Source organism: Jaculus jaculus, chromosome 4, assembly GCF_020740685.1.
Source record: "Jaculus jaculus isolate mJacJac1 chromosome 4, mJacJac1.mat.Y.cur, whole genome shotgun sequence".
Lineage (NCBI taxonomy): Eukaryota > Metazoa > Chordata > Mammalia > Rodentia > Dipodidae > Jaculus > Jaculus jaculus.
The window spans coordinates 52,778,501-52,799,053 of NC_059105.1; the positions used below are offsets into that span (position 1 = coordinate 52,778,501).

The 20,553-nt window shown below is 37.3% G+C and overlaps 1 protein-coding gene across 2 annotated transcripts in view; it reads right to left on the bottom strand.

Moving 5' to 3' along the window:
* Positions 1 to 1,130: 1,130 nt before the first annotated feature.
* Itgav (integrin subunit alpha V) overlaps positions 1,131 to 20,553 on the bottom strand; it is a 98,470-nt gene continuing 79,047 nt past the window's right edge. For both annotated transcript variants that reach the window (XM_045146685.1, XM_004660274.2), the window contains exons 19-30: positions 19,486 to 19,553; positions 18,702 to 18,849; positions 18,091 to 18,183; positions 15,735 to 15,814; positions 14,893 to 14,973; positions 14,368 to 14,473; positions 13,695 to 13,853; positions 12,503 to 12,616; positions 6,127 to 6,240; positions 5,914 to 6,021; positions 5,210 to 5,332; positions 1,131 to 4,814 (exon numbers count right to left, since the gene is read on the bottom strand). In XM_045146685.1, coding sequence (XP_045002620.1) covers positions 4,719 to 4,814; positions 5,210 to 5,332; positions 5,914 to 6,021; positions 6,127 to 6,240; positions 12,503 to 12,616; positions 13,695 to 13,853; positions 14,368 to 14,473; positions 14,893 to 14,973; positions 15,735 to 15,814; positions 18,091 to 18,183; positions 18,702 to 18,849; positions 19,486 to 19,553 — 1,290 coding nt within the window. In that variant the 3' untranslated portion in view covers positions 1,131 to 4,718. The remainder of the gene's footprint in view (positions 4,815 to 5,209; positions 5,333 to 5,913; positions 6,022 to 6,126; positions 6,241 to 12,502; positions 12,617 to 13,694; positions 13,854 to 14,367; positions 14,474 to 14,892; positions 14,974 to 15,734; positions 15,815 to 18,090; positions 18,184 to 18,701; positions 18,850 to 19,485; positions 19,554 to 20,553) is intronic.

Consider the following 20,553-nt stretch of genomic DNA (forward strand, 5'->3'; position numbering starts at 1 on the left):
CCACGGTAGGTTCATTTTAGGTCTGCTTCAATGTTGAGATCTTGGGAGCCTCTGTGTCTCTGAATATCTGGTTTGGTAGGGACAGATTGTTCTCTGTGTCTATCTCCTTCACCATTGTGCTGGTACCTGGTGCACCAAGAAAACAGCACTCTTGCATGTTTCCCCAACTATTTTTCCCACAGCTGGAGCTGTGGGAAAGTCAGAATCATATCCAAAATTGAGCCTGCTTTCTATTACCAAGCTCCCAATTGTGGGCTACAAGTGGGCCTACACCTATAAAACTAAAAAAATAACTGTTATTACATTTATCTGGTGCTAACTTTACTCTCCTTCAGAGAATCTCCTTCTCTTTTTGAGATAGACACAGATCCTAAGGAGAGAACCACCTCATCATACCTCAAAATGCCCCAGGTGAAACTAAAAAAAGAAGAAGAAAAGGTTATTTTTCACAGTTCCTCCCCAGTATTATCTGTTTTGTTGTTGTTGTTGTTGTTATTGTTTGTTTTGGCTTGGTTTTTTGAGGTAGGGTTTTGCTGTAGCCCAGGCTGACCTGGAATTCACAATGTAGTCTCAGGTTTAGCCTCTTACCTCAGCCTCCTGAATGCTGGGGTTTAAGGCCTGGCTATTTTCTTTTTTTTTAATGACAGCCATTCTGACTAAGGTGAGACAAAATTTCAGTGTAGTTTTGATTTATTTTTGATTTGTATTTCCCTAACGACTAAAGATGATAAACATTTTCATATATTTACTGGCCACTTGCATTCCATCTTTTGTGGTGTTTCTGTCATTAGCCCATTTATATGAATGGATGATGGAAGGATGGTCTTCAGATGTACAGCTATCAAAGATTTTCTCCTGTAAGTTGTCTCTTGTCTCTGTTTCCTTCACTATACAAAAACTTGTTATTTCATGCATTCTGATATGCCAACTCTTGCTGTTATTTCCCGAGCTGTTGGAGTACTATTGATAGTTAAGTTCCCTTTGCATTTTTATACTTCCTTCCTTTAAATAATCAATGCTCTTAGGGGAGCTGCACCACCACTGTGAAGTGACCTGTTCGGTGTATTATTGCTGGCCCTTGTAACTAAGAAACAAAACACCATAGAAAGGATGACGTTCACACAAAAAAGTGGCACCATATGCTCACGTTTATTGTACAGTCACAAGTTACATGTTGATCACTACACAGAACATGGTACCTGCTTTCACTAACTCATCAAGTTAGCAAAGGGCAGAGCTGAGAACACTCATTTCATGTCTCACCCAATGTGGGTGGTCACAAGAGAAGCTAAACAAAGATAAGTCCTTTCTATGTTACTTAGATAGCAAATTAATTTGATTTACACAGCTTCCAAGTTTTTGAAAGTGTTTCAAAACTGGCAAGAAACAGTTCATGTCCTGCCTTAAAAAAAAAAATGGAATAACGGACGGCTTAGGAGTAAATGACCTCTGTATTGGACTTTCTCCTACCTGTTAAAAATACTAATAAACCTCAGTTTAGATTAGGCTTTCTAAATTAATGGTGTCTTTGCTATGACCTAGGTTTGGTTACCTTGAGAACAATGACAACAAAAAATCAAAATTCAGTACCTCTCTCAACAAGTTCATTATGTACCAGAAAGTACAATAAAATACCAGTGTATGTTACATACTGCACATCATGGTTCAAGGTAGGCAACAAGTTTAAAGGGAAATTTTCCAGATGAGCAGATATTAAATAATTTTATTTATTTATTTTTGGGTCCTCTAATAAATTCTCAAATTTTCCAGTTTTTCTTACCTAGTTACTATACATACAAGCTGTCCACAAGTACAAACAAGGTAACCCTCAGATAGACAATGGTCACACAAAGGTATTCCAAGAACTTACTCATTCCTATCAGGCTCTAACATTCTGAAACACAGGAACAGGTATTGCCTTCCACACTGCAAGAACGAGCTGCTCTATCGTACACTGCATTCTGCCACTTGAATGCCTCCCTCAGGGCCATGACTCACGATTAAAATTCTCTGAATGCTCTTGTAACAAAGTAGTAAATGCTTGCTTACTGAGTTTCCTCTTTACATAAATATAAATATTGTATACATGAAGATGAACTCTTCATAAGTAATTTCATAACACAAGGTAGAATTGGGACAATTATATTTTGACTATTTTACCTTTCAGAATCATTCAGAACATAATCAGAATTTTAATGATAATTGATCATAAGAGGAACATAAAGGGGAAAATGACCCTCAGAAATATTTTGCGAAATATCAATTTGGTAATATCTATATAAGAAATCAATAACAGTATCAATATTTCCTACCTGTATTACACATATTTATTGTTCTCTGGCTCACTCAATTTTTTAATTGAAGTAATTATAATAATTTGATCCTTTGAAATTAATTTTGACTCAATAAATCTCATATGTAGTAATATTTAAACTGCTTACAGATTAACATGGCTTTCATAGAACTATCTTGTGATATTTTCTCAAATATAGTCTACAATAAAAAGAATCTTAGCATTTTTCCTCCAGGTAGACTTTAAAATTATAGTTCATATTTCTTAAGATATAATTTTTACTTTTTGAAAGAAAATCTATAGTATCTAAAAACTGCACTTCATAAAGGCAATTTAAAACATCATCTTAATTTCCAATTATAGCATCATTCATTCTCTAATAGAAAATTATTCCTTGAGATAGAAGCCAGAAAGGGAATAGCTGTACAAAACCCAATAATAACTCTTTTCCAAAGAGTGTCTATCTAACACTTATTTTCAGAAATAATAACTACTAGGTAGGAAAATAGATAAAAGTTATTATAGGCCAACTCAGTGACTATTTGGTGCTGGGAAACACTTGGCCCTAGGATAAAAATACCTTCTTGAAATTACTCAAATTTATTAGTAATAAAATACCTATTGCATATGATTAAGATCTTTCAAACCACTAATAAATTCTAGACTCCAAAACCTACTAATTTTAAAAGTCACTAACGCTAAGTATAGACACCCGTCTATAGTCTAATTGGTATAACTCACCTAAATGTGCTTCAGGTTAGGAATATAGAGTTTCTAGATTAGCTCAGGCACTTGTGCATGAAATTATTACACAAGATATGGTGAGATAAATTTCAATTATTTTTAAAATGTAGAAAAATAGCCAGTTATTTAAGAGAAATATTTATCATTGCCTAAAAAGCATGGCAGTTAAGAAGCTATTAAAATTCTCACTTGCTAGCGCACAACATGATGTAATGACATGAAGATGGATATAATTGATAGTCATCCCTAGGCCTTGAGGAACTGTGAATAAATCACAGGCATTTAAATTTACAATTTACCACCTATGCTGTTTTATTAAAAATAATCCTAGAAAATTCATTTATGTTAACAAACTTAAGAAAGGTTTAAAAGGGTTGCAATAATGATTGCTTACAAAAATACATTTTAATAGTCATTTTGATAGCTGAGGCTAGTTTTCCACACTACCTTGCTGAACATGAGGTACTACCCCTGCAAAAAACATCATGCTTGTACCAGAAGCAAACCAGTGAGCAAAAACACCAAGAGTTTTTAACTCCACATATACCTCATGAGGTGGGAATGGGGATCTAGGTTCCGGTAGGTTTTAAAGATAATTTTGACCCATTCAGTGTTGGAAATATAAGGAAAAATATGTATATGAGAAAAATAAATTAACACTAACTAAAAACTTTGTCCTAATTAAAGAATATACTACTAGTAAGCAGTGATATCAATAAGCTACCAGAATAGTATTTCAATTACAATAATTTCTTTTATATACTGCAAATCACCAGGCAAAAAATATAATGGAATAGATGTACTTTGGAAACAACTGCCAACTCCATATGGCTTTAGGCATAATCATATTTAACAGAAGTCAAACTATTAACAAAAGGGTAATTATGATTGTAGAATTAATTTTAGTATGGGGTGGCTTAAAAGGTTTGACATAGAACTTATACTATACAAGTTAAAATGTAATAAAATGGATTGTGGATTAAATATAAATACAAATTTAAAAGCATGTACTCAATTTTCATATGAAAATATTGTACCATTGTTATTATAGGAAACAAATTTTCCCTCTAGTGCTGGGGATAGAACCTAGGGCTTTACACACGATAAGCACATGCTTTACCACTGAGCTATATCCTGTTTTAATGATATCATGTGCTTTAAAAAAAAGTTCTACAATATAAATGACATTAAAGTCCAGCTTCATGCAACTACAAAGGCTTTAGTAGCTTGAAAACTTACCTGTAGTGTAATGTGTATTAAAGTTCTAAGTACCTACAGAGAACTACTGATGCTAGGGTCTACCCTTGAATGGCTCTCAGATTCTAATTGCCTTAACATAACCACAACAATGAAGAGCAGATCCTAACATGTAAGCAGAAACAGTAATTACAGGAGGTACGATGCTATATAAAGTAGTAAGTCAGGCCCAACCTGTCTTCTGTACACTAAGAACCATCATTTGAAATTTCATCATTTAAATACCTAAAAACACAAGTCAGTGTATGTGTAGTAATTGTAGTTTGAACTTATTTATAAAGAGAAAATGGACCAATACTGCTCTCAGTTTTGTGGTTAAACTGAGGCTACTGAGTACCATCAGAAACACAGTCTTCACATTTTCTTTTCATGTGAAGGAGATTTAATACTATAGTCAAGATGGAGCATAGATGAAAGATCACAGTTAAGTTTCTGAGTTTCCTTCACCATTTTCATGGGGTTGAAGCTGCTCTCTCTCTTGTTCTTCCTGAGGTGGCCGGACACGTTTGAAAAAACCCACCTGTCAGTTGAAGAAAAACCAACATTATTCTCACTAAATAATAGAATATTAAAATGTTTTTGAGCCAGGTGTGGTAGCGCACACCTCTAATCCCAGCACTCGGGGGGCAGAGGTAGGAGGATCGCCATGTGTTTGAGGCCACCTTGAGACTACATAGTGAATTCCAGGTCAGCCTGGGCTAGAGCGAGACCCTACCTCAAAAAAAAAAAAAATTTTTTTTTGAGTGGCTATTATCACCAAGAAGGTTCAAATGACACTCTGTACAACTTCTCTTACCCTAAATCATAAGCAATGCCATCATGTATCATAACGGTAGTTCCCTTTCTTCTTTCACTTATTTCCTTTTCATTATTTCTCTCTCTCCCTTCCTCCTTCTTTAAAAGTCTGTTACTTACCCTGTACATTATGAATACAAGAACAGCCAATAACAATAGTCCTGCAAGAACTGCCAAAATGATCACCCACACAGGCACTGGCATAGGTGCGGGCTGAATCCCCCAGGTGACATTAGTGGTAACCTGTCAGAGAACATATATTTAATTTTTTAAAATAACTCATTGATTTAGTTAAAAATACCTGAGTGACAACTAACTTTTTAGGGGTATTCATACTGTATTGGCTTGCACATGCTATAATTTAGTGATTGTATGTTTGTCATCAACAGCATGGGTGTGTGTGTGTGTGTGTGTGTGTATGCATGACTTCCAACTTTCTCGCTGAATCTGAAATGATATTTAAAGAATCCAACATAGCATAGAGTGACTGATCCTATTTTCCATCTTTAAAGACTTTCAAAATACCTCTTACTGTAGTTAATTTCTAACTTTATAATTTTGTGTGGAGAAATGATCATCAAATGTCTCCAATATAATTAATATACAGTTAAAAAAATCTTTTACATAGAACAAGGTGGTTAAGTGAAAGAACCAGCCTTAATAATTCTATCATCAGGGAGTAAAGTACTCATAAAAACAAGGTGATAATCCTATTGTATTACTTTAAGTTATTGTATTTACATTTCTATTTTTAAAAGCAACATAAAAAATCTACAGAATTTGAAATGCATGCATTTATTCATCTCTCTAAACCAGTGACTTACTACAGTGGAGTTGAAGATATCCTCAATTGGGAGATTCTTATAAGGAAACTCTATGACATTAAATGAAGCAGATGACTTCAGAGAGTAGGAATGATTCTGGTTCTCCTTCTGCAAAGAAATAACAAGGGTTTTGGTTCTCAGGTACTAGGCCTTTTAGAAAATTTCTTTGGAGAAAAATGGTAGGTTAATTTGATGAATGTCACATCTGCTTACATTCATAAAGGTCTCCGTCCACAGCAGAGACTTGACATACAGGATGGCACTCTTCCCTCTGTCCAGTCGCCCAACCTGGCAAACGATCCGCAAGCACTGAGCAACTCCACAACCCTGCCAGAACCAATCAGTTACTCACAAGAAAACATCAGCCTATCATCTTGCTAACATTATACATTATTATGTGTAGGCCAAAGAGTGATGACATAGATTCTTCTGTTTTGTAGGACTAATGCTTCCAATAAACAGGCTAACAGTTAAGTCAGTGCTTTTTGTTCTGAAAAGGCTCATTTTAATGTGATTTATTATAGGAACCAAAAAATCTTTAATATTGAAATATCCATTTTATGACTAGAACTCAATAGTCTTTGGGCAAACCTTGAACATAAGTATAGTAAGTCCTGAAAACCAGATCACAGTATCTATGAAGAAATCAAAGTAAACAGTAAATTTTCAGTGGTTAATCCAGCCAGGAACTTAATCCTAGCCAGGAGGCTAAAGGAGGAGGATCACCATGAATTCACAGCTAGCCTGGGCCAAAGCGAGACCCTTCTTAAAAGAACAAAAATCTTAGTAATAAAAAAAAAAAAAAAAAAAAAAAACCTCAATGGGCAATCCATGTGAGACCTGAAAAATATCAAATGACATGATGATGACTTTTGCCACATTTAGTGTTCTCATCAGTAAGCTAAGTTTGGCAGCCAAGGGAAACAAATACTTATCACCTTGTATGTGCTGGTCACACTGCATTAACTATATCACAGGCATGCACCTCACAGCAATACTGTCTCACAAATGGGGCAAACACTTGATAAGCAGAAACAGAAGTGGCCTTGCTCCACCTGGTAAGGAGCATGGAGGAAACACACATGACAAACAGCAAACTTATCCCCTACGGTAACAAACACTGTAGGGGTGCCTAACCATGCTATCTCTACTCAGCTGCCCTGGTTCTAGAAGGGACAATAAAGCAACAACACAAAAAGAAAATTCATCTCTGTGTACATGACAGTGATAGAGACCCAAAGGTGGGAGGATTGCTAGAGGAGGGTAAGCAAGCACACAAAGAGTGGCTGAACTTGAGCATCTATACATTTGGTCAGTTTGTTTTCCACAAGGTGCCAAGATCACTGAAGAGGGAGAAAATGTCCTTTCAACAAATAAATGATGCAGTGAATCTGGACTGTGTGCTCAAGTTAACTCAACATGAATCAGAGATATAAAGGTAGCCGGTCTCCTGGTCATGGTAGTGCAGACCTTTAGGAAGAGGAAGGAGGGTTGTCTGAGTTCGAGGCCACCCTGAGACTCCATAGTGAATTCCAGGTTAGCGTGGGCTAGAGTGAGATCCTACCTTGACAACCCCCCCACACCATAAAAGTAGCAAGTTGAAATGTCAAGCTTAGACAAGTATAAACCTGACCATGTACTTCTTGACCCTTACCACCATGCCTGGTTTATTTCCTTCTCAAGATTACTCTGCATATTTGGTTTGCTTTGCAGTTCTGCATGAATACGTAATTGGAATCTTGCTAGCAATTCTGAGTGTGACTATCAGTTGGCAAAGCATTACCACCCTAAAGAAATATGACCTTGCCATATTTTAAAATATGGCAGCCAAAGTACAGGCAACAAAAAATAATACATATATAAATTTGGCTTCTCAACATTTAAGAGCATTTGTTCACCTAAAAATGCTATGAAGAAAGTGAAAGACAAAGAATGAGAGGAAATATGTAGTCATCTATCGGATAAGGTTAGTATCTAGAACATATGAAGAACTTTTTACAGGGCAACAATGAAAAGCAAATAACCCAAGTTAAAAGGGGACAAGGATGTCAATAAATAGTTCTCCAAAGAAGATACAACTGAAAATATACTAAACATCACTAGTCAACAGGGAAATAGAGACCAAAACCATCATGCCACTATGATGATTACAAAAATTTGGAAACAAAAATAGTCAGTAACTGGTACCAGAAAGGAAATAGAAAATTACAACTATTATATATTTGCTTGTTGGGGTATAAATAGCACAGCTATGTAGCAAGGAGTTATATCAAAAAGTTAAGCACAGGCTGGTGATGCACACCCGTAATCCTAACACTTGGGAGGCTAAGGCACACAGACTGCAAGTTTGAGGCCAGCTTCATTGCACAGTAATAAGTCCATGTCTCCACAAAAACAGTGTATGTGGGGGACAGGTTATGAAGTTTCCATGTGATCCTGCAATTTCATTGCTAAATTTATTCCCAAAACTTTCACATAAACATTCATAGTGGCACTATTCAAAATGAACAGGTGAGAACCATCTAAATACCCATTAAATTGATAAATGGATAAACAAAAGATAGTGTATTCAAGTAAGCCACAAATGGAAGAATCATGAAAACACGTGGGAAAGAAGCCAGGCACGAGTGCATTTCATGTGTATATATGTGTGTGTGTGTTGATCAGGAGCTGTTGGACAGAATGGGAAATGGCTACTTACTAACTGTAGCATTTACCTTGGGACCGACAAAAATGTTTTGAAATTATAATGGGGATGGTAACACCAGTGTTATGATATACTACACACTTCAGACTTCAAAATGGCTAAAATGAAGCTGAGCCTGGTGGCGCATGCCTTTAATCCCAGAACTTGGGAGGCAGAGGTAGGAGAATTGCTGTGAGTTCAAGGCCACCCTGAGACTACATAGTGAAATCCATGTAAGCCTGTGCTAGAGCTAGACCCTACCTTGAAAAAACAATGGCTACAATGATGAATGTTTTGTTACATAAGCTTCATCTCAATCAAGAAAATATATAATTCAAGAGGATGGAGACTGTGGATTCAAAAGTAGGATGGGGTAGTAGTGGAAGTAGAAGCGTTTGTTTTATATAGTTAGCCTGGCATGTTCTCTGTCATAAACTGAAATTTCAGGATATCAGAGGAGATGGTGTGTTAAACCATAGGGCTATCAAAACACAAAGTATGCCAGGAAACTGAAGAGTAATTTCAAAGTTTTGAGGCAGAAACATGCATGTGTTGTCTGCTCAATGAAAAGCAAGGTGGAAAATGTGAGAAGCAGAGTAAACAGATGATGAGGCTCAGGCAGAGAGGTAGGGAGGGCCAGATCATGTGTGCTCTCACTCATCTGCGGCTCCTAACCTGGATCATCCCGAGATGTGGACATATCTAAAAAGCATCTCAATGACCAGACAATAGGGAAGGTGGGGTAGGAGGGGGACACAAAACTGGACTCAAATGGAACTGGTACACAGATTTCTATATCATTAAAGACAGACTGAAAGGCTGAACCTTCATCAGGTCCTTAGTGGGTATACCTGAGTCAAAGGGCACTGGAGACAGTATGATGAAGACTAACCTTTATTTTCCCATTTCTTTCTCTCTCTCTCTTTTATATTACCTATCTTTTTCTTCCTTCTTTTCCCTTGTCACTGGCCTATATAACTCCCAGTACCAGAATGTAGTTAACATCCATAATGAGCTGCTGGTCAGAGAGACCTACAAGGTTTTCCAAAAGAAGACATAATTCTGTCAGAGCACTTGATTACCCACTAAAGGTTAATGGTAAGACTCTACTGCCAAAGACACAATATGCTGTTGGTATGGAACATGGAAAGATGTAGCTGGAATCTGGAAGAGAGCCAGTCCCCAGACAGTCAGCTCATCTAGTGCCAGAAGGTGCTACATGAGCTACTGGGAGAAAATGGCCAACATCTGTCCAAGCAACTCAAGGTCTAAGCTACTTAGCAGCAAACAACCTGACGTGATGCTCACCCAGGTACAATAGTGACACACAGCCATGGTGGGTAACCAACTACTCTTGGATTGGATAATAGATCCACTCAGTGGAACAGAACCCATAGCTAGAACTGGGGAACAAGGCAGAATCATATCCAAATAACGAGTTCGCTCTCCAATATCAAGCTCCCACCAACCTTGGTCTAGAGGACCTATATCTATTAAATTCTCTCTAAACTAGTAATGGTTATCCTGTTTATCCAGGGCTGACTTCACTCTCCATTGGAGAATCTGCTTTGCTTTTTCAGATGGACAGAAAACCTGAGGAGAGAATCAGCCATCACTCCTTACTAGGGCCCCAGCTAAACCCAAGAGTAATTGGGGAAATGAGCAAGAGTGATGCTTTCTTGGTGAACCTGGTACAAGCACAAGGGTGAAGGACATAGACACAGAGAACACTCAACCCCTACCAAACCAGATATCCAGAGACACAGAGGCTCCCAAGACCTCATCAGTGAAGTAGACCTAAAACAAACCCAATATGACTCAAGGAAGAGGGGTCAGAAAGACTGTCAAGGCACAAACTGGGACATTACACACAGAGACATTGCCTCTTCCCCATAACTGATGGCTACCCGAACAATACATGACCTACAATCCCCATGGGGATAACCAGCATCCCCAATGAGAAGGTCTCCTTTGGGGAGGGGCAGAGAGGAGGGCAAGGATGTTACCAACATGTACTGTTCACATATAACTAATAAAGAAGCTGCTAAAATTAATAAATGGGTTAAATAAACCTGCAGGACTGCAGGATACAAAACTAAAAGAAAAAAGAAAAGCCTATTTTATTATAGGCTCTGGGTTTTTTTTTTTTTTTCAGCTAGCAGAGAAGATTTTTGAGTGATCTGAGCTGACCTATATTTAAGAGAAAAGTTATAGTGATGTGAAGGTGAGAACTCATAAGCCAAAGAGGTGTCCAATAAAAGCTAAGTGAGGGAAGAAGGTGGCTGTGGTCAAGTTATGACAGGATGACTGATGCATGTGAGTCAGCTCTAGCTACTTCTGAAAGTGCAGGTTAGTAGAATTTGCTGAAATGGAGGATGTGGACCTTGCTACAGAATATGCAAGTTTTGCATGGAGAATGGAGATGATATTTACTAATGTGGAAAGAGAAGAGTTGGGAAAATTCAAAGCTGTATTTTTAGAATTAACCTTTTTTCCTATTAGATTTTTTTTAAAAAAGTACTTCTAGCAAGTAGTTGGATAAGTCTGGAGTTCAATACAGAGGCTAAAGGCCTGAAGACAGAAAGTAAGCAGGAGCCAGTGGAGGTATATGGAGAACTAGGAGAGAATGAGGTCCTAGAAATGATGAAATGAACAACAGAGTGGTTGAACTGGATATAGCTTGAGAAGGGCTCCAGAACTGAGGTGATATAAAAATAATTAGTGTAGCTCAGTTGGCAGAGAGCTTGCCTAGCATGCATGAAGCACTGGGTTCAATTATCAGCACCACATACACCAAGGGTGGTGGTACATGCCTATGATCTCACCACCTCAGAAGTAGAGACAGGCAGAATCAGGAATTCAAGGTTATCCTTAGCTACCTGGTGAATCTGACGAAAACCCAGGCCACGTGAGACCCTGTCTCAAAAACAAACAAACAAACAAAAAACCTAAAATAAGGAAACAAAAACAAGTTAAACAAGTTAGAGATTGCTATGAAATCTAAACACTCTGCTATGCGATGGTATACAGATATACTAATTTTCGAAAAGCTAAATGATGGGTGGAGAGATGGCTTAGCAGTTAAGGTGTTTGTGTGCAAAGCCAATGGATCGTGGTTCAATTCTCCAGGACCCACGTAAGCCAGATGCACAAGGGGATGCATGTATCTGGAGTTTGAGTGCAGGCCATGGCACTCCCAAGATCTCCTCTCTTTCTGACTCTTTCTCTCTCAAATAAATAAATAAATAAATAAATAAATAAATAAATAAATAAATAAATAAAATATTTCTTTAAAAAGCTAAATAAGTTTCTTTCAAACAGTATAATCACTACATAACCTGTCTCAACAAAAGTTAGTCATAGTGAACATTGGTCCTTTAATATATTTTAATTAAGGCTTTTTCTTCCTGCTGTACTGTGTGGAAGCATCAAAGATAAAAAGTGAGACTAAGAAGGGTCTGCTGGGCAGGAGTAATGGCTTAGTGGCTAAGGTACTTGCCTGCAAAGCTTAAGGACACAGGTTCGATACCCTAGATAAACCAGATGCAAAAGGTAGCACATGTACCTGCAGTTCATTTGCAGTGGGTGGACGCCCTGATATACCTATTCTCTCTCTCTGTCTTTCTCTCTCAAATAAAGAAATAGACATATTAAAAAGAAAGGCATGCTAAAGGAATGCAGTAAAAAAAAAAACAAGTTAGGATACAAATATTTTTATTAGCAATCAATAAAAATGGATCACTTGAGAATGTGGCATTAATTTGAATAGGAGAAAGCAAGCAAGAGTTCAAAAATATTTGCAGTTGTTTAGGCACAGCTGTTATTTTTGAAATGTTCTTGGCCTATTCCTATAATCACGTATTTCTAAATGTTTATAATTTGCACATTTGACATGGCACTTACCAAAGTGTGAACATCTCCTTCATTGAGGGCAAGATCCCGCTTAGTGATGAGATGGTTCCGGTCACCTTGCCCAGCAATAGTGTCATTCTTTTCAGGTGTTTGTGATGATGAGATCTGGATTGTATTGTAAGACAGTGGAAAATAATATTGGAAAATATTTTATGTTGACATTTGGCAGAAAATGCAGATTAAAATTCTAAATATGTCCTAAGAGTGTTAACTTTTCCTAGCCATTATTTTCCCCAGTGCATCACTAAACAACAACCGATGTAATTACAGAAGCAAGCTGGAATTCTGTCAGTTATGCGGATTTGTTTTTGTTGTTTTCTTTTGTTTTTATTTACTTATAGTTTGTCCATTTTTATTCATTAATTTGAGAGCGACAGAGAGAGAAAGAGGCAGAGAGAGAGAGAGAGAATGGGCACGCCAGGGCCTCCAGCCACTGCAAACAAACTCCAGACATATGCACCCTCTTGTGCATCTGGGTAACGTGGGTCCTGGGGAATCGAGCCTTGAACTGGGGTCCTTAGGCTTCACAGGCAAGCATTTAACAGCTAAACCATCTCTCCAGCCCTTGTTTTGTTTTTAAACAGGATCTTACTATATAGGCCAAACTGGCCTTGAAGTCATTATGTAGTTTAAGCTGGTCTCAAACTTGTGATACCCTGGCTTTCCTGAGTGCTGGAATTATCAGCATGTACTAACATGCTTGGCTTATTTTTTCATTTTGTTCCCTTAAAATTCTTTAGTCTATATATTATAATATCTTCTTATGTAAATGTACTTGCTACAACAGAAAATGCTATATCCAAAAATATGTGTAATTTTATAAAATAACATTTTCCAAGGTCCTATACAATAAGATTCATGAGTAAAATAGAATATTTTATTCTAAAGACAAAATAACTTAAATGCATCTTAACTTAAAAATAACTTAAATGTATCTGATAATCCAAGAAGCAATGAAGCCAAGGTCAAGTTGTATCACTTAAGAATGTCTCCTAAGGCTTACTGAAAATAAATATATGGCTCACCAAGAATTCACAGGATTGGTTCTTACCCATTATATATGCAGCATAATTTTTAGTGCATAGGTCATCTATATGTTAACATGGTTACTTGATTTCATTTAGAAGTTTAGAAATAAAACATTATAAAACATTGTAATGAAGAGCTATTTGAAGCACATTACCTTAATTCTCAAAGGGTTGAGCTCCATATCTGAAGTACAGTTCATTGGCCCATCAATATCATAGTGAAGGATGTACAACAGAGTGTTATTGTTATACTTGTATGGCCACTGAAGATTCAACATTGCCTTGCTGAATGAACTTGGACCATTGTTTCTTAGCTAATAAAGGAAAGAAAATGTAAAAACACTGAGTAAAATTTATTCTATAATTCTCTTATGTCACCATTACAAATCACATTAGCAAAAGGATATGAACAGCAGTGTTTGTACAGTTAGACTCTAAACTATAGCATGACCACTGTGCAAAAGGTCAAACCAGAATGAAAATATTCAATATTAAAAAATAATTGATGAATGATGACAATGAAAATGCCTTTCTATTGAAATAAAATTGTGATTACTATAAGCACTTTTAGTTTTGAGTCAGAACTGTAAAATGCATGGCAGTATACCCACTGACTTATCATTCAAGTTGAATGAATTGATTGTAAATAATAAATTTAATCAATTGCTTTCTGTAAACATCCATAACTGTTTAAAATGAATTTATAAGTAGGATATGCAAAAACTATGAAAAGTTTACATAAAATTATAGAAGATTTTTTTAAGTAGTTTAGCTGTTTTCTTTGCAGAGCCTCTCACTATGTTTCCATTAAATCCAGAAGCCACAAACCTCATAGATGTGTTGAACAACAGGCCCAACATCTTCCTCAGTCTCGGGATTCTCCTTGTGCTCCCAATTTGGAATTGGAAGAAAGATGTGATCAGGACTTGAAACTCTAAACAATGATCAGAGAAAGCCTACCATGAATATCAAAATGATAGTTCCTTTTCAAATGTACCCTAAATTCAAATAAAATAAGATACAATTAAAAAGTCTAAAAGGAAAACGTAATGAATACACATACATATGCAGAACAACTACTAGAACATGTAGCATGTAGCAAGTGAGAAAGCAAATAGTCTAAAGGTCTAACTAATTTGAGATTAGTGTTATCATATTTTCCTTTTCAGAGGCCTACCAAGTAAATGTGTGAGACGTGGGATCTTACCTGAGACCTAATTTATATAAAACCTACTACCCTCATAAAGAACCACCAAACAAGGAGTGTCAGTTGTCCCAAAGAAGCCAGAGTCTAGCAGTTACAGTTCAAAAGCCATTATGGCAATGAAACACTCCACCCAGAATCATACTTACCCTCTTATCTCAACAGCAGCTAAAACAGCAAGGTCAACTCTGTGAGATACAACTGGACTTACATTGTCAAAAAGATTAGAGCTGAAAAAGAAAAGAGAAAGCACATTCAGGCTGGACAACACAGTTAGCATGCAAATCCAAACAGGGAAACTTGTGAAACTGAAAATGAACCACAGCAAGGAAGAAGACCATATAAGTCAACTATTTCCAGCAGGACTTCATTTCAAGACAGTGACCAAGTGCTACTTCCTAATACTTTAGTTTCGCTTTGTAAGTTCAAAATTGACCATAAAATTATTCTTATAACATTGATTTAAAATGTATATAACCACCTATTAAAATTTTAGTCTATACGATTCATGGTATTTAAAGGATATCACACAATACGCTTATGAGAAATAATAGTATAATAGCTATGTCCTAACATATTGACTTTTTAATTAATTGATTAATCTTTATTTTAGAGAGAGACAAAGGGAGAAAGAATTGGCATGCCAGCGCCTCAGCCACTGTAATCAAACTCAAGACACTTGTGTCACCTAGTGGACATGAATGACCTTGCGCTTGCTTCACCTTTATGTGTCTGGCTTATGTGGGATCTGAGTCAAATACAATACTTAAGCTTTGCAGCAAGCACCTTAACCACTATGCCATCTCTCCAGCCTTTTTCTTTTTAGAGGTAGGGCCTCACTATAGCCCAGATTGACCTGGAATTCACAATGTAGTCTCAGGCAGGCCTCAAACTCATAGCAGTCCTCCTACCTCTGCCTCTTAAGTGCTGAGATTAAAGACATATGTCACCATGTTCAGCAATTTTCTCTTTTAATACAATATTTTCATACCTTTGGATCTGTAAGTCAAACCTTACAGATGTATCCATCTCTGACTGCTGGTGTACACTGAACCGAAGACCAGCAAAAACCTAAACAAGAGAAAACGTAGTGATAACAAAGGTTAGTACCTAGTTTTAAATTAAAATTTTCAAATCTGACATCCAAATAATAAATTCTAAAATACAAATTCTAAAACACAGTTTTCATGAGCTTACAGCAAAAGTGAATAAAGATAATTAAATCTTATTTTCTACTGAATCTCTTTTATCCAAGATGTGTGGGCCAATCCATAATGGAGGCTATTTAACAATTAGTTCTAATTATACCTTTTGTTTGTTTGTTTGGTTTTTCAAGGTAGGGTTTCACTCTAGCTCAGGCTGACCTGGAATTCACTCTGTATTCTCAGGATGGCCTCGAACTCATGGCGATCCTCCTACCTCTGCCTCCCGAGTGCTGGGATTAAAGGCGTTCGCCACCATGCCTGGCATTAATTATACCTTTTTTTAATGATATTAACTATCTTTCTAAAACTAGAAAAACTTTTGCTGAGCCAATGAAGGTTCAGCAATTAAGTACAATGTTTTGGTAACAGAAAGCCAACAGCCAAACTGAGTTAGTAGACCAGGAAGAAAAAACATGGAAGGTTTACAAGTATAAGGGACCAATGTGAAAGAATGAGTAGATTCACAACCAGATTTTCCGCCTCCTACCTTTCACAATCCACCTCCCCAGCACCACACATCTTAACCCCTGTAGGTGAGATTCTGATAGACTTTAAAGAAAATCACTTAAAATGAGCTTCGTGGGGATCACATCAATGACACAAAGTGGCACCTCCCTTGGGCTGCTTCCCGCATTCCAGAACCTGGAGCTGCCTCCTTAGACTAGACAGGGAGTGCCAAAACTGAGCTAAAATACTGGAGATATTTATCATGAAAAAAAATTTTAAAAACACACTGGATTATTAATGATGAAACATATGTGGAAAAACAATGAGATTCAGCAGACTGTTCAAGCCCTCTTCCATAACAGAACATTTATCCATAGATAATGGCTTTCAGTGAAAATATACCAAAAGACAGTAAAATAAAATAAGTCATAGTAACAGATCTTCACATTACCAATATCAGTGTGCCATTAAATGAATTCTACCATAAAAACAAGAGACTACCATGTTTTCCTTGATATCAGAAATATACAAGATACTCTGTTTCCTTTTTGGAGGACTTGGAAAGAGACCCATTTGAAGCTTCATTTCAAGCTCCAGGACTCTTTTCTCCCCCATTGGAAGGGGAGCCTAACTCATCTATGTTGAACTTATAAGGCAGGGCTTTGAGCTAATAAGATAACCCCACATCATTTAAGAATGGCAGCCCTGGGCTAGAGAGATGGCTTAGTGGTTAAGGTACTTGCCTGAAGAGCCACACAACCCAGGTTTGATTCCCCAGGACCCACATAAGCCAGATCCACATGATGGCCCATGTGTCTGGAGCTTATGTGCAACAGCTGCAGGCCCTGGCATACCCATTCGCTCCTCCCTCCCTCCCCCTCTCTCACTCTCAAATAAATAAAAATGTTTTCAAAAAGAATGAGGGCTGGAGAGATGGCTTAGCCACTAAGGTGTTTGCCTGCAAAGTCAAAGGACCCAAGTTCAACACCCCAGAACCCACATAAGCCAGATGCACAAGGGGGCTCATGCATCTGGAGTTTGTTTGCAGTGACTAAAGGTGCTGAGTGCCCATTCTCTATCTATCTCTTTTTCTCTTTCCACTCTCTCTCTCTCAAATAAGTAAATAAAAATATTTTTTTAAAAAAGAATGACAAGCCTGAGTGGCTTTCTAGAATCCACTAAAGCACTGGTTCCAAAAACCAAAATTATAATTCTAGCCTTTAGCTAAAATCATGTTTCTATCCATGCGCCAAACTGAAGGCAGTGTAAAGAGCAGCTAATTAAAGAAGATGTAATAGCTCATCCCATATATTCAGAATACTAAACTGAACAGTACTCTCTTAATAATTAAGCAAAACCAATTTGAAGATTACTACATCTAGCACAGTTTGGGGGTATGCCCCTGTTATCTCAGCCCTAAAGAGGCAAAGACAGGAGGATCTTGAGTGGGGAAGGACAGGCTGGGCAACAAAGCAAGATCCTGTCTCAAAAAAAAAAAAAAAAAAAAAAGGAAAAGAGAAGGCTGAGGATGTCACTCAGTAGCAGAGCATTTGAGGTTCAGTACATAGCACTAGAAAAAATGAACAAACTACTTTGAAATGTTTGTGTTTAATTACTATGAACAAACCAAATGGAAAAAAAAAATATAGTATTCTACTTGTAGGGACAAAATTCCATTCAATTAAAAAGGCTTACTTGAGTTCCAGCCTTCATTGGGTTTCCAAGGTCACACACCACCTGCCGGGTTTGGTTTTCTGTCTTAAATGCACAGGAAAGTCTTGCTAAAGCCTTGGATAGAAACAAGAGAATTTGGGGGGGGGGATAAATTAGTAGTCAAAGATAGGTAAATAAAACATAAACCATAAGACCATAAAGTTCTCATTCAAGATCATGCAGATACTTCATTTTTTTAATGAAGCAAATAAATCTAGTTGTGCAAACATGGAGAGAAGACAGAACTGTGGACAACCGCTGCACATAAATGTAACAGTATTAGGCAAGATCCCTCAGGACTCAGATACATAATCTCAGTGCCTCTGACAAATGATGGGATGGACAGGCTTAGACACTTTATCTATCTGACCTCGTTTTAAGGCACTTAGCTGGCAATTCTAAAAATGCCATACCAATACATTCTGTAGAGGATTAAACCTAAAAAGAATTATGTAGGATAGACACGCTATTGTCTAGCAATTTAGCCTTAGGTAGAATGGCTAAGCCAGCGCATCATTAAATAGGCAAGCATCTCATTAATGTTAATAGGACCTGGGAGTGCATTTCGATTTTCAAAGAGGCAGCTAGCTTACTTCACTGTTTCGGACAACCCCGATGAAATCTGCCTGAGGTGGAATGGAAATGATGAGCTCAGCTTCGTAGGCGCCTTCTCCTTGGTTCTGTGCCTTCACAATCAATGTCAGAGGGTTGTCGTCCCCGATATAGATCTTCTTTTGGTCACTGAAAGTTAATATGAATCCAGACTGTGAAAAAAAGGCTACATGGGGAGCATATGCACTGTTCAAAGAAATAGGAGATAAATAACAGCACTGACATGTTCACCAGAGTCTCATATTTTAAGACTTCTTCACAGCTCAGGAGAAACAGAAAATATCACACTGGGTACAAATCTGATGCTTCCCTCAGTAAGAACAGCTGGTGATGCCAGTAATATATCCCTGTTGCTCCTGACTTTGCTGAAGCAATTTTATGTATCTGTACATTCTAATTTCCTTTATTTTTTTCTAGAAAGATTAATTAGTCATTTGCCATAATTCTCACGATATTCATCCTAATCTGTATGTTACATAAGATGGCAAGGATCTCCCTTAAGAGTAGATCTATGATGAAGCCTATCTTCCAGGTGATATATTCCTTGTGACACACTCAAAGCCAATGCTCATAAGCCTGCCAAGCCAGGCATCTAGTAAAACATAGTGGATATTTTAAAGCTCAAAGTTAATAATTTATTATTACAGAAAAATCATGAAATATCCTTTACTGTAACTAATTGTCATTAAAGTAACAGTATTTTGAACAGTAAAATGTTCTCTTCCACTTAAATTGCTGGTAACATTTATTTGGAGCAAAACTTACCTATCTACAGAAACATCCAGTTTAGGTTTACAGACATTGTCATCACCACAGTCAAGTAGAATATGAGCCTAGAAAAAAAAAAAAAATTTTAATTTTCAATGAAAACATCCCAGTATAGGTTGTATATGTACTATGAATTTATGTATGTGTGTGTACATGCACATGTATTTACATGCACTCATTAAGTTGTCTTGCAGCTGGGAGCAGGCAAAAGAAATCATGGCCATTTAAGTCAGATAGCTAAATAAAAAAGGGAACAAAATTTATAGGGTATGATATGATTACTTGGAAACTTTATATATCCCAAATTTATTAGTAACATTTTGGAATAAAGACTGGTACCACAAAGTAACAATCAAGAAATTAGAATTCACTTTTAACTCTGCTCCTAGCTAAGGTGTATGAACTAGGGCATAATTAACTCCCTCCAAGTTTCCCACTGAGGACTGTGACCCCTGTCAATATCACAGAAAGTGGCTGAAAAGGTTGAAGAATAAGGAGCTATCAATATGCAGGAGTAACACGGATAGGAAGATCTAGGGAAAAAGGAACTAGCCAAAACATGAGACCAGTCTGTGCAAAGCCAATGTGAGAGAGGAAAGCAGAAGCATTCAGATGATCAGAAGAAACAAGTAAGTGTAAACCTTTTCTCTCTGGATCTAGCCTGGGAAATATGATAGCTAGAACAGTGTGGGGCAAGAGAAAGGAAGAGAGGGAGAGAAGGAGGAAGGGAGGGAGGGAGGAACTGGGCATGGTGGCACACGCCTTTAATCCCCACTTGGGAGGCAGAGGTAGGAGGATTGCCATGAGTTAGGGGCCACCCTGAGACTACATAGTGAATTCCAGGTCAGCCTGGGCTAAAGCAAAACCCTACCTTGAAAAAAAGAAAGAAGGGAGGGAGGCAGGGATGGAGGGTAGAGGGGAGGGAAGGAGGAAAAATAATGGTACAGAAAAAGCTAGGTAGGAAGTAAAAGAGAGAATATAAAAATGAAGAAAAAAGAGAAATATAGGAGAAACCATTCTTGGATTGTCTATTGTTTTTCTAGTGAGACCCTGGGTCAGAAAATA